General features: G+C 49.9%; 5 protein-coding genes across 5 annotated transcripts; 2 read left to right on the top strand and 3 right to left on the bottom strand.

Annotated features, from left to right (window-relative positions):
* Positions 1-95: 95 nt before the first annotated feature.
* Positions 96-2,031, bottom strand: CMQ_3739 (FAD-binding domain containing protein; the record flags this gene model as incomplete). Its single annotated transcript, XM_014319677.1, has 2 exons — positions 96-1,320; positions 1,394-2,031. 2 exons carry the CDS (start codon positions 2,029-2,031, stop codon positions 96-98), a joined length of 1,863 nt encoding a protein of 620 aa, XP_014175152.1.
* An 861-nt stretch (positions 2,032-2,892) lies between these two features.
* CMQ_3491 (cytochrome p450 monooxygenase) lies at positions 2,893-4,859 on the bottom strand (the record flags this gene model as incomplete). The annotated part of the gene is made up of 6 exons (XM_014319429.1): positions 2,893-3,373; positions 3,421-3,797; positions 3,858-4,052; positions 4,123-4,365; positions 4,428-4,590; positions 4,648-4,859. The coding sequence occupies 6 exons, from the start codon at positions 4,857-4,859 to the stop codon at positions 2,893-2,895; spliced, it is 1,671 nt and encodes a 556-aa protein (XP_014174904.1).
* A 707-nt stretch (positions 4,860-5,566) lies between these two features.
* Positions 5,567-6,513, top strand: CMQ_3329 (fumarylacetoacetate hydrolase family protein; the record flags this gene model as incomplete). Its single annotated transcript, XM_014319267.1, has 2 exons — positions 5,567-5,830; positions 5,920-6,513. The coding sequence occupies 2 exons, from the start codon at positions 5,567-5,569 to the stop codon at positions 6,511-6,513; spliced, it is 858 nt and encodes a 285-aa protein (XP_014174742.1).
* A 1,415-nt stretch (positions 6,514-7,928) lies between these two features.
* On the top strand, positions 7,929-8,671 carry CMQ_3889 (outer membrane autotransporter barrel; the record flags this gene model as incomplete). Its single annotated transcript, XM_014319827.1, has 2 exons — positions 7,929-8,501; positions 8,603-8,671. 2 exons carry the CDS (start codon positions 7,929-7,931, stop codon positions 8,669-8,671), a joined length of 642 nt encoding a protein of 213 aa, XP_014175302.1.
* A 2,312-nt stretch (positions 8,672-10,983) lies between these two features.
* On the bottom strand, positions 10,984-12,309 carry CMQ_4166 (uncharacterized protein; the record flags this gene model as incomplete). Its single annotated transcript, XM_014320104.1, has 2 exons — positions 10,984-12,120; positions 12,262-12,309. The coding sequence occupies 2 exons, from the start codon at positions 12,307-12,309 to the stop codon at positions 10,984-10,986; spliced, it is 1,185 nt and encodes a 394-aa protein (XP_014175579.1).
* Between the last annotated feature and the right edge of the window lie 950 nt (positions 12,310-13,259).

The raw sequence follows: 13,259 nt of genomic DNA on the forward strand, positions 1-13,259 counted from the left end.
CACGACGCCTAGCTTCAATAAGAAAAGCCTGATATATGTGCATATAGTTGGCTTTTTCTATCTGCGTATCTCTGTTGCGTAATGCCTAGGATCTCCTACCGCTGGAAATCGCCCTGCTTATCTAAACTGAAACCATTGACTTGCGTGGTGACCTCTACGAGGTCTGTAAGTCGAGCCTCAAACCCCGATCTAGTCTCGAAGTTTCCATTCCCATTCGTCGGAGTGGTGGTTGTCTCAATTCGTCCTATCACCGTCTGCAAGATACGTTCGGCGTCCTTGTCTGCATCAATCTGATCGGCCCTCCACGCAACATGTTGGTCCGGCCTAACTAACACGAGCTTCTTCTCGTACAAGCTACACGCGAGCTTCTCATCGGCCAGGTACACATTTAGCAGCGGCACAGAATGTCGGCATGCCGCATCCATCAAGAAGCTTTGTCCGACGTCCTGGTCCGTAAACACGAGAAGGGCCCAGTTTGGCCCAAACTTGTCGAAGATGGGCGTCCCATCTGACAGAAAGATGTGCGGCGGTCGGCTTCCCGGCCACGACGTCGGCACGTACTGGCGAGCCATCCACACCGGCTCGTCCAGGTCGTCATCCTGCCGCAGTATCACCGGCGACGTATAGCGGTAGCCCATCTCGATGCCAAAGTCCTTGTTCTCGCCGTCGTGCTCCTGGTAGTATTCGTGGATCTTGCGTCTCAGCGCCCGGCCCTCGTCTGTGTCCTCGACCACCCGACGCGGGTCCCCCCCATCCAGCAGTAGCTCCTTGAGATGTTCATGCACGCGGAAGTGTACGCCCGAGTGCACCACATTTCGCAGGGCCACCGGCCGCCTCTCCAGCTCGTAGGACCGGAGCAGCGTCGGACCGGCCTGGCTCTGGATGACGGCCGCAAGCTTCCAACCAAGGTCAAAGGCATCGCCGATGCCCATGTTCATGCCGTAGCCACCTGTAGGGATGTTCTGGTGGGCGGCATCGCCCGCCAGAAACACGCGCTGATGAGGCCCTGCCCACTTCCGCGTGACCGCAATGTTCGGTCGCCACACTGAGCGGACCAGGATTTCGTCAATCCTGATGTGGTAGTTGCCGTAGAGGCCACCGAGAATACGGTATACAGCCTCGTGCGAATCAATTTCGTCCGGGTTAGCGTCCACGGGCATGAACAGATGCGTCGTCCAGGTATCCTTTTCGTCCTGTGATATGATTGCGGCTTCGAAACCGCCCGACTGGCCGAGGAAAAAGATGTGCCAAAAACGACCTTGCTTGTGCAGACGTGTGAGATCCCTGGACTTAAAGTGCACAAGAAGAGCACAGGATGGACTAGAGAAGATGAAGCTCGTTAGCAATCGGCACATACTCCCTGTTCATCTCCCATTCGATTGAAGAACCTTACATAGGTCCGCCATCCAGTGGCAGGCTGAGAGAACGCCGAACCTTGCTAGATGCACCATCACAGCCAATGACGTAGTCGGACTTCCAGACAGTGCTGATCATGATTTTGCTGTCCGTGACGACTGCTTTTGCATGGTCCTCTTCTTCTTCCACCCGGTCAACTCGGTGGCTGTAGTGAAGACTGATGAGCGGGTCTTTTTCGCAGATCGCCTCGAGCCACTTCTCAAAGATGGCTTGCGATATGCGCTGCCATGGCTCCAGCGGCTGGCTGCCGTCATTCTTCTCGCGAATCTGGGCGCGGAACTTGTCCACGCCTGGTAGCTTCCATGTTGTGATAGGTGTGTCAGCAGCCAGTCCAGCCGAGATGAGCACATTCTGGTCAAAGTTGGCCGGGACCCCGAATTTCCGCAGATCGTCAGCAAGACCAATCTTTCGAAAGAGCTCCATAGATCGAGCATTCGTCAGGTCCATCTTGGGCCAGCTCGTCGTCGTTGCGTTACGTTCGAACAACACCGATTTCACTCCGTAAAACGACAGAACGCGTGCCAGTATCAACCCGACAGGACCACCACCAGCAATGAGAACCGTTCCTGTAGGCAAGACATGGGGTTCTTTCAGAATCTCGCCTTGTTTTGCCATTTCTTCCTTATCTTCTCTTCGCTTGGCTCAGGGGGTTGTTTAGCTATTGACTGTTTCGCCCTTCGGCTTGAAGGCTCGCAATCGAAAAACAAACGCCCATTCTTGAAATAAATCGATAAAGAACCTATAAAGAGCGACTGCCTCGCGTGCAACTGAGCCCACTACGTAACAGCGACTACATCGGCAGCTGTTAGGGTTGCCCCAAACAGCAACACCGAGGCCGGGCATGGGGAGTCAATACGGAGCCGGTCGATAGGGTGGGTATGCTGATCAGAACATAGTGAGCTGGCCCTCGCTACATCTTAGCGCCGTTATCGTCTATTGAGCCCGAAGCCGAAAGGATTCCCGGGATCCTCTCTTCCCCATGGGGTTTTTATTTATGGTCCACCTTTAGTGTATAAGTATAATTAAATAAATAAACTGTATAATGAACAGTGCTTATGTCCGAACCAACAAGTCTCGGACTGCACACGGCGTAGGTAAACATGTTTCGTTTCACGTTTTTTGTGCTATTCGGGTGATTTTGCGTTCCGAAAATGGGTTTCATCTTTGATTTCACTTTTCTGATAAGTATATTTTTGCCTGACAAGACGGCATTCAGGTCTCGTGCACATGTCTTTGCGCAAAATCAAAGCAAGGGTGCATCATTCGGTCATTGTTTTTAAAACACTTTCGGGCTTCTGGCACTGTGTTTGTTCACATTCTGAGGCAATAGCATTCAAAGTAGACCACGCCCAGTTTCGTACAATCTGTAACTTGCTATTTCAGTCGCGCGTATCTTAACATCTCAAACAGGAACAAAAACAGAAACAAAACGAAAGTGTTCAGATCAAGATGTCCAAACCCAGACTATGCTATTCCTTAGTCGTACTCCGTCTTGGGCTCGACATGGTCCGGCACCCAAGTGCTGAATGCCATGCCATCCGGTATCTTCTTCCATTGACCTGTCTTATCATCCAGCAAGGTGCGGCACTCCGACGCAGCCTTACGGATGATTTCGGCCTTTTCGGCAGATCGCGGTGTGATGATGCACGGGTAGTCCTGTGGCTGTACTGATATTCCACCAACAAATGTCTCGGTGTCGTACTTCCAGGGCTGGCCCAAGCTGTCCTTGGCGGGTGAGAGAGTGAATGACCAGGCGAGACGCGAGATGCCGAGGAACAGTGACCGCTCGGCAATGTGGATGCCCTGGCACAGACGACGACCAGTGCCAAAGACAAAGTTGTCGCGCTTTGTCGTATCACCAACAGCAGACTGGTAAAGCGTGGTGTGGTCATCCTTGAAGCGGTCGGGATTAAAGACCCGTGGGTTGGGACAGCGATCGGGGTCCATGTGAATAGCCCTGATAAGTTAGAAGTGTGACTTTTAGCGCTGGAAGGAATAACTCACCAGACATTGTTGATCACCGTCGACCCCTTCGGGATACGCCAACCCTTGTAGTAGTCCTCTCGTATCACCGCATGCGGCACGCCCAGGATCACAGTGGGCATCCAACGTAGGCTCTCCTTGATACAGCAACGCACGTAAGGCAGGCTTTCGCAGTCGTCTATCGTTGGCATCCGGTCCGGGCCCACGACGCGGTCAATTTCCTCATGAAGCTTCGCTTGCACCTCGGGCCACACCAACAGCGCCAGGATAAACCCGTACAAGGTTGACGCAGTTGTATCGGAGCCAGCTTCGAGCAGGGAGCCACTCATGTATCCAGCAGCATCATCAGAAAACTTTTCGACTGTCTGGGCGCGGTAGAAGTCGTTGCAGAAACAAGGCTATAAGTGCAGCCAGATTAGCACATCTCTCTCTCTCTCTCTTAACAGATCTGTACGTACCAAGCCTGTCCCGTTCTCGAGCGCCATCTTCGAGCGCATCCAGTGGCTTACATACAATTCTTTCTCAACCGCGTGCAACTTCTTGGCGTAACTGACGTTGGGTGCAATCCAGGATGGCAGCCTCTGCAAAATCGGAAAGAGGTCGGCCGTTTGCGCGCTCGAGCTGTTCGAGAGTTTGCCCCAGTGTTCGAAGCACTGCTATTAGCACGGGATGCTACAAAACATAACACAAGGACATCAGGAATAGTTTGACCCATGAACACACTGTGAATAGCTGCAACAAATTTGGATCCCGGTTGTTCACACAACGGTAGCCAAAGATCATCTGCGTCGAGAGGGAGTAGGTGAAGCGGCGGATGTGATGCAAAAGGTCGTCTGGGGAGTCAAGTAGAGACTCAAGGAAGATCTTGTTCTCGAGATCCTGGTATGGCACATAAGTTACTGCGGCCTTGATATTCAAGATGTTGTGCACAATCTTATGAATCATGCGCCAGTTGTCGCCGTAACGCTGAAATGTTAATACAGCTCTTCAAAATTGGGGATAGTGTTTTACTGTTTTACAGAGCTCACCATCACAACCAGTCGCAGATTGCCGCTAGCAATCTTCTGAGCAATAAACATATCCGGACGGTCTGAGTAGATACCACTACGGCGGTCTAGCATATCTTTTACGTCCACGTCGGAGGACAGTACAATCATGGGCTTGGTACCAAGAATGAGAGAGTAGACGGGGCTGGCGGAGTCAGTAAGTTATCTAGGCTTCATACTTTGGAGAATCCCAAAAACCTACCCGTATTCCTTGGCCCATTTCTGGAACTGCAGATGCGCCTCTTTGGTTGGCATCTGGTGCAAATTACCAATGAGCGGCAGCGTCGGTGGACCAGGCGGCAGGTCACGCGGGCGGCGGCCTATTGTACTAAGCTTCGCCAGCAGCAAAATGACGGCCAGCACTGCAATGCCCCCAAGATAGGCTGGAGACAGCAATACACCCGAGGCGGCCATGATTAGGGTGAAATGGAATACTAATACAAGGGGGGACAAAACGCGTAGTAAACTAGTTCAAAAATGACAGATAATAAAAAACGAGAGGGGAAAATGGATAGTACAGAAGGATAGAGATGATCTAAATAGGCAGTCTCTGTGCTTCCACCATGATATCTCGCCTAGGCTAACAAGGCCATTACTCTGGCAATGGGACCGATAGGCCTTTGTCCACGCTTCCAGTCACCCATATGTGTCCAATGCGCCAAATGCACAGGTCTCTGTTCACGCTGTGCTTTGCATATTGCGGCCCTCCCATTCGTAAACAACAAAGGCTAACAGGGCCTGAGTGAAAGAACAAACATGGGGTTCGTTTAAGGTCATTCGCACCAAATTAGTGTCGGTGGGGAAGCCGAGACACAACAGGGGTTTATTTGCGGGGATGAACGTGCCCATCTTGTCTGCCCGAAGCCGAAGCCGGCGTCATGCCATTCTGGGAAAGGCTACATTTAAAGTGCGAGGCGGAAGAGCCGGGAAGTTTATTGCTGTCCCCCCTTCCGGGGCAAGCGACCAAAGCAGGCAGTACTGTATCTTGACTTCGCATCTTTCATTTCCTACAGCTGGTCATCGTTTACTGTCATTCTTGTGCGGCTTTTTCTCGAGAGACGCACACCTCCTACTTCCTCCAGCATACTCTTGTCTTTACTGAGCATAAAAGATACTCTGAGATGGCCTCTTTTTTGTGTCTCGTACGCTTTCGTGACGAAAACGGCGACGTTCACTTCGGCGAAGCCGGCCTAGCACCCTGCCACTCCCAGGCGATTCTCGTGGGGCGTAAGGTTCCTGTGTTCCGCGGCAAGGAGCCGTGGGACTCCGACTTCGTCTTGACTGAAGAGGAGCACACGATTCAAGAGGTGCTTAGCCCCTTGGCCCGCACGCCCATTTTCGAATGCATTGGTCTGAACTACAAGCAACACGCAAAGGAGGCAAATGTAAGTGAGAGGCTGCGCAATTGGAAGGGACTGCGGAAGACAGCCTTCTCCTCAGGCAAAGGAAATTGCTACTCACAAGCCTGCAACAGACCTCCTATGGCGAGTATCCAACGGTCTTCACGAAGCCCCCAGATGCCATGGCTGGCCCCTACGAGGATATTCCCATCCATCCGTCATGTCTCCACCTAGACTACGAAGCCGAGCTGTGTGTCGTGATCAAGAAGGACTGCAAGAATCTGACAGAGGCCGACGACATCACCGACTACATCCTAGGCTACACGGCAGGGAATGACGTGTCATCCCGCTGGTGGCAGATGCCGGCTCGGTCAAACAACCAGCACGGAGTGGCCAAGTCTTTTGACAAGTTTGCGCCATTAGGACCGGTGCTAGCTTCGCCGCGTGCTGTTCCCGATCCTAAAAAGCTACACATGGAGTGCTTTGTCAATGGCGAGCGGCGGCAAGAGACGGGCATCGATGACCAGATCTACGACATCAGTACTGTTCTGCGCCATCTATCACGGGGTATGACACTACGTCGTGGGACCGTCATAATGACCGGGACTCCCAGCGGCGTGGCCGCGTTCAGGCAACCGCCTGTGTGGCTGCAGCACGGCGACGTTGTGACTGTGCGGATCGATGTGATTGGGGAGATTTTAAATCACATGGCCTTCGAAAATAAATAACAAACTGGTTTTAGCTAGGTTTACTTGTCAATTACAGTAAACGGTGTATTAAGATTGGTTAGATCAATGGGCTGGGTACGAGAAACTCCCTATCACATGGGTGGTCACAATACCAGGAAATTTTCATAACATTGCACCGGTCTCCATGCATTTTTCAGGCCTTCGTAGGATTGATCACGGGTATTCAATTTGCTGACGCATCACGTACAGTCCTCTCTGTCATCTTCTTGATAATTATTATGGTCTTCAAAGCGTCACTTAGCATATCAATAAATTTAATTGTACCAAATACATAAGAACAGAGCATCTCAGCACCCTAACAAGCCAGGGAATATCGTCTTCAGTTCAGTTGATTGCAAGAACCACCTCCTAGTCGCCAACCTGTTCTTCTTTCTGTTCTTCTTTTTCAATGGAGCTCTTAAGATTTTAAGTTTTGACCAATGATTGGGCGCTGAAACTTGCGGGTTCTTATTCTCAACGTAGCTCCTGCTGGTTTTTGTGTTAGTTCCCTATTGGCCTGCACCTTCGGAAAAGCAGAGGTTCTCCCGGCTGGTGATATGGACGCTTATACTGTCGAATTGTATACAAACTGCAAATAAGACAAGAATGAATAACAGTGGGGTCCCACCCTCTTTTTGGATAATTTGACATATACTGTCTCGTGCTCAATAGACCTTTCTCCATGCCCCACTCCCACAACTCTTCCAATCTAGGCTTGAAATAAGATTAAGGAAACGCTCTTGGCCTAGCGCTATCCCAGCACAAGACCACATCCGTACTTGTGTCCAAAACCACCTCGTACAAGGAGGTCCCGGAACATATTTCTAAATGGAATTTTTTGATCTTCGTAAATGGTACCGCTAGCTAACGAGCTCGAAATCAAACCTGGTGTTGCGGTGCAGACGCAAGCGAAAGCTCATCAAGGTTACCCTTAATGGGCCCCCAGGATCACGCCTTATAGCAAAAACTGCAGAGGACAATCCATCTGGGATACATAGGCCTGTTATCAAGAGGAATTCATAGATCGTCGGGTCCAGCCTCAAAGTCGACGCACCCAAGACAAAGATCATGATCACTTCGTGATATTTGCCCAAGACTTGGCTCACTCCATTCCATGTCAGCATTCTTGTCTTTTGTTGTTCTGTTTGTACAGAAGCATTCGTCTTGCTGCGTGGAAACGCTGCGACCGTCAAGATGACAACGTATCGAGCTTACGTCCCGATTGATCCATTTTTGTATGAATTGAATAAACAGACACTCTCAGCCTCCGTATTTCCCAGTGCTTCTGGTATTATGCTTACACACAGAGCGCAAACTCATCACTAACTTGCTGACGACCTGTTCTTTAATCTTTTCATACACAATTTGACTCTCTGGGCTAACCCATCTATACCATACTCCTTTCCTCTTTTAAGATGGTGCTTACTCGCTTCATAACCTTGGCACTTGTGCTCGCAGGAACCGGCACCGCTCAAATAGATCTTGGCACCGCCTTGTCGTTTGGAGCGCTTGCAGGCTCAGCCGTAACAAATACCGGCACTTCGATTGTCAACGGCAACGTCGGAGTTTCTCCCGGAACATCCATCTCGGGTTTTCCTCCTGGCGTGGTGACGAATGGGGCGGTCCATGCGGCAGATGCAACGGCAGTGGAAGCTCAAAATGATGCACTGGCTGCTTACAACGCTGCTGTCTCTCAGGACTTGGGCGTTGACCTGACGGGCGAGGACTTGGGCGGAAAGACTCTCACAACTGGTGTCTACAGCTTTGATACCAGCGCGCAACTGACAGGGAACCTTGTTCTGGACGCACAGGGAAACACGGATAGTGTTTGGATATTCCAGATCGGCTCGTCTCTGACAACAAATACCTCCGCCTCTGTGATTCTGGCCAATGGTGCCTCTTACTGCAACATTTTCTGGCAGGTTGGCAGCTCAGCAACTATTGGTACCGGCACTAGTTTTGTTGGTAATATCATCGCTCTGACATCGGTAACCATCACGACAGGAGCAACCTTGGAGGGAGGAGTATACGCCCTCAATGGCTCAGTGACAATGGACACGAACGATATCACGGCGCCTTTGAACTGTAGGGTGTCACCTTCTTCGTCGTCATCTATATCGGCGTCCACGCTCTCTCCACCGTCGTCTACCTCTCTTAATTCGATATCTTCTACCTTTTCGTCTACACCTCTATCGGTAACATCCACAACCCCTTCGCCATCACTCACACTGACTTCTTCTTCATCCGCATCTATTACTGCGCCATCCACGCTTATCTCACCGTCGTCTACATCAGTGGCTTTGTCGCCCACGACTTCTCCTACTTCTCTCGTATCTATACCCTCTTCAGCATCCTTCTCCTTGTTAACTTCATCTTTACTATCGACTAAACCACTCTCGTCTACCACCTATCCGTCTCTCTCGAGTACGACTTCGAACATCATGGTTACCACTCTATCCTCAACTTCAAATAGTCTACAATCTTCATCGAGATTCTTACAACTGAACTCTACAGTGTCGAACTTCTCCACCTCGCTCTCTATAAGCCTTTATTCTTCTAAATCATCATCTCACCCCTCATCAAATTTGGCGATTTCCACGCCGTTCACTGTCGCTAATCTCTCTTCAACCTCGCCTATCGTTATGTCTTCAAGCAGACCTACGCAGTCTATATCTACGACATATAACTCAACTATATTGTCGTTGTCTAAAGCCAGTCGTTCTTTTGAAAGCTCATCAATTCACTCGTCGTATTATTCAGCTGTCAATATGTCTTCGGTCTTGATATCAACAACAGGGACCATGCAGTCCAAGTCTACAGCTTTCAAATCTACCATTCTCTCCTCTGCCACAAACATTCACCCTATTAGAACATCTTCAACGACCTCCTCAACGTCCAATGTAACGACTTGGTCTCCAACCTTAAGCACCATGTTCTCTACACCTAGATCCGCAAACGGCACCACCATAACAAGCCTATCGTTTCACCCTACTACTCATACCACGGGAAGATCGTCAGCCACCGTTGTGTCACTATCAACTACTACCCCGGCATCAATTGCCAATTCCTCCGCTAGATCAATCGGCTCTCTAGCCACACCGGGATCTGTACAGTCTAAGTTTACGTTTTTTACATCCTTTATGACTACGTTGTCACCAACGCATAGCTCTTCTTCTACATACTTGGTATCGCCCAGGTTGTCCGAAGATTGTTCATCTCAGTCCAGCCAGTCGACGTATCTCGGCACCGCGTCGAGCTCAACTACTACGTTTTGGGAAAACGCTAATACGTCCACGTCGTCAATCATTCCTTCGACCACAATCATTACAGCACTGCCGGAGACAGCCACAACCCTCACAGAAACGACTGTCGTAGTATTTACGGTGACATGTCTTTCGGCCCCGACTACCATATCAACCTGCAGCCAATTGTTTTACGTCGAAACACCTTGCACGGCTGTTTTAACAGCTACGTTAATATCTACCGTTACGTCTACCACTTTTTCATGTCATCCAAACGCTATCGGTACGACCGATCATGCTTACCCACACCGTACGTCCACAACGGCCGGCCAAAAATCAAAGACAACTTATGGCCCACATGAAACGATCTCACCAATTGATTCGTCATCAGTGGTACACAGTGGCTCAAGCACTGCCCCGCCCTTTCCAATTAGAACCCGGTATAGGGCATTGATAGTTACTTCAGCGGTGTCATTGATTTTCACTCTTTTTATTGTTATTTAACATGAACAACAACCGGGCTTGCAGAAAGCAAAGGTTTAAGAAATACAGGAATATTTCTCAGAAGCTTGTGCTGTTCATAAAGTCAACCGTTATACACAGGAGCGTTAGCGGAATTCTAAGACAGACGGGGCGACGACAAGCCTTCGCCAAACTTATTACTGACAGCGAAATGTGTCCGGGTGTATTAACTAAAAGGAGTACCGTACAATTCTTACCCAAAATGGCGCAGTGGACAATGACGCCAGGTTGCAATTCTTGTAGAATACTGAACAAGCTTATTTGAAACTCCACCAAAACCAGGACAGATATACCATTCCGACAAGTAGAGTGAAGTGCGTTGCTATCTTATACTCGCAAGGGATCGTGCCCATGCAAATTGACTAATGATAGAAGAAGCAGCAAACAGACAAAGAAAAGGGGCCAAGACATCGAAGAGAACAGCTCTCCTATTGTTTTGAGTTACCGCATCTATGGCCAGCTCGCGAATATTCGTCGGCCCTTTGTCCCCTCCGCAGAGCCTTCTGGCTCCGGACCCATCAAAACTGGTTTAGCCCGTCACCTGCGACTAAAATCGAACAGATTTTTGGCTATTTCTGATCTCATTCATTCACCAGAAATATTCCATACATATGTGCCTTGCCGTGTAGGTGATGTGCCACCTCTATGCCACTATGTCCTTCAGATGCGATCTGAATGCTATACGCTGCCGGCTGAATGGTCTAATTTACCAGCGAGATCTATTCTCATACTCATATTGGTCCTCAGAATAACCAAGCCATTCATTACGCAGACTCTTGGCGGTTTTAGTCCCCTGGGTGCCTTGGCCCTGGAGTCTGTCGCCCTGAAAAGTGATTGAGGAGAAATCAATCCATCCTTCCACCCGACCATTGCCATAAAACTTCATCCAGCCTTCGTTTTGGTCGCCGTAGGAGATAGGGCCATCAAGCTCGCGGCCACGCCATATGATTGGTACGGGATCGTGGGATGATTGCCAAGGCCGCTCCTCGAATAATATTACCCCTTCGAGGATACCCAAATCGAAGGAACCCCAAAGACTCGAGCCCTCGAGTGTCAAATCCAGAGAGAATTCCGAGCCCACGTTCCATTCGGATTCCACATACTCGCTTTGAATCTCGTAGCTACCATTTAAGAGACCGAGAGGGGCAAGAACGATATCAGAGTCATCCTCGTCATAGTTGTCCTCATCCTCGTCATATCCACGAGAACCATCTTCGTCGTAGCCTTGATTTTCGCTGTTCATGTCGTAGTCATGTCTGCCGGAGGATTGAGCAGGCGATGGAGCTGGTATTCGGCCCCGTGCCATGAAGGCCGAACTCCGTCTCGCGGTTTGCTTAGTCCGGGCAGGTCGTTCCTGAGGCTGAGAAACTGCCGTAGACGCACCGCGCACGAGTCCCTGTGAATGGCCACCCCTACGAGCGGTCTGCTTCTTTTGCACCTTGGGGCCTTCCGGTTCTGTCTTTGCCACTCTGAGTTTTGTCTCTCGAGTTGTAGCCTTAGCAGTGGCCGCTGTCTTCGCCTTCTTCGTGTTGCTCTTTGCTGTACCTGTCGATGAAGTCGCTGGCGTTAAAGTAGCTTCGGCTTTCCGCTTGTTGACTGGCTTCTTCCCTGTCGCTGCCGTAGCCTTCTTTGCTTCTATCAACCCAGAGCCCGTACTGCTGCTGGATACCTTCTTCAGGTCTTTGTCATTTTTGGTCCATTCTTTCTTCAACTTGGCCTCCAACTTGGAGACATGTTCCGGAACACTCAAATTCCCAGCATTGACAGCATCTACCAGTCGCATCCGAGCTACTGCCTTTGTCTTGGACGACTTCAGTCCGTAGTGGACTAGTTGGGCCTCAAACTAATGCGCCGGCTTGTCCTTGTCACTGCTAGCGGCGACATGTGCTTTCAGCTCTGCGACCGTCGCTCGCCGGTGTCGGTTCTGGCCAGAAGACTCAGCGAAGAGCTCGCCATGGACGAAAGTGAAGCCGTTCTCTGATACTGGAGGCGCGCCATCCCAGGAAACGGCAGTGGCCGTTTGCTTTGGCATTGTCAAATTTTGGGCTATGTTGATTGGCCAAGCGTCATTGAATGAAGGGGAATTAATCCGCCGAGTCTTCAATGAGTGGTCATGTGATGTGTGCAGAATAAATTCGGTATAGCATCCGTGGATGCTCTAATTCGAAAATGTTGAGGAAGCAGTTGATGCATGATTAAGGCTCTCGGCGTTGGGTAATTAAGGGGCCAAATATTATGCGAAATTGGCCGCAAGAAGCACGTGACTGAGGGTAAATCAAATTACGGAGTAAATCAATTGAATCCCCAATTTAGTCTAGGGCCGTTGTGAAACACGGGATTTTGCAGTCACCTGACTTCTATATCACAAAAAAAAAAAAAAAGGGTTTGTACGGAGTAATCCGTACTCTGTTGTAGTCAGTTCCATGGACGTTACATGTCGCGTATTGTTGTTTGTCTCGACCTCGACTTGTTAAGTGCGTGATTGCTTCATGCAAATGTTGAGTACAGACGCAGCTAAGAGGAGCAACACAAAACGCCTATTTAGAAGCCGTAGCAAACAGTCGCCTTGGGCATTAAAATTGTGCATTGTGCGGGGTTGAAGCACCATTTTATAGCAATTGTGATCCCCCCCGAGGCGACTTGCCTGCTGCGCGCATTCGAAGCCCAACCTTTGTTTGAAGGGGGGGGCTTGTCGCATGACCAGTTGAGAGTCTGGGTTATGTCTCACATAGATTTGCTTAACTTTGGCCTGGTCGTCATTTTCAAATGACAATTCAGGGCAATTTGCTGATGGCCGTCCTTTCAGCATGCCGTTTATTTCTCAGGAAAAACGAGATAACCATAACGGGCTTAGTGCAAAGGATGTCCGAGTGTGGATTTCCCCGAGGTCACCTGACTTGACCTCGGCCGCCGAAATTACTAGATAAGACGAAGCCCTGATCTGCGCGCATACTGCGCACAGTCTGGTCTTCAATCAGTCAA

This window comes from Grosmannia clavigera (assembly GCF_000143105.1).
Source record: "Grosmannia clavigera kw1407 unplaced genomic scaffold GCSC_113, whole genome shotgun sequence".
Taxonomy (NCBI): Eukaryota; Fungi; Ascomycota; class Sordariomycetes; order Ophiostomatales; family Ophiostomataceae; genus Leptographium; species Leptographium clavigerum.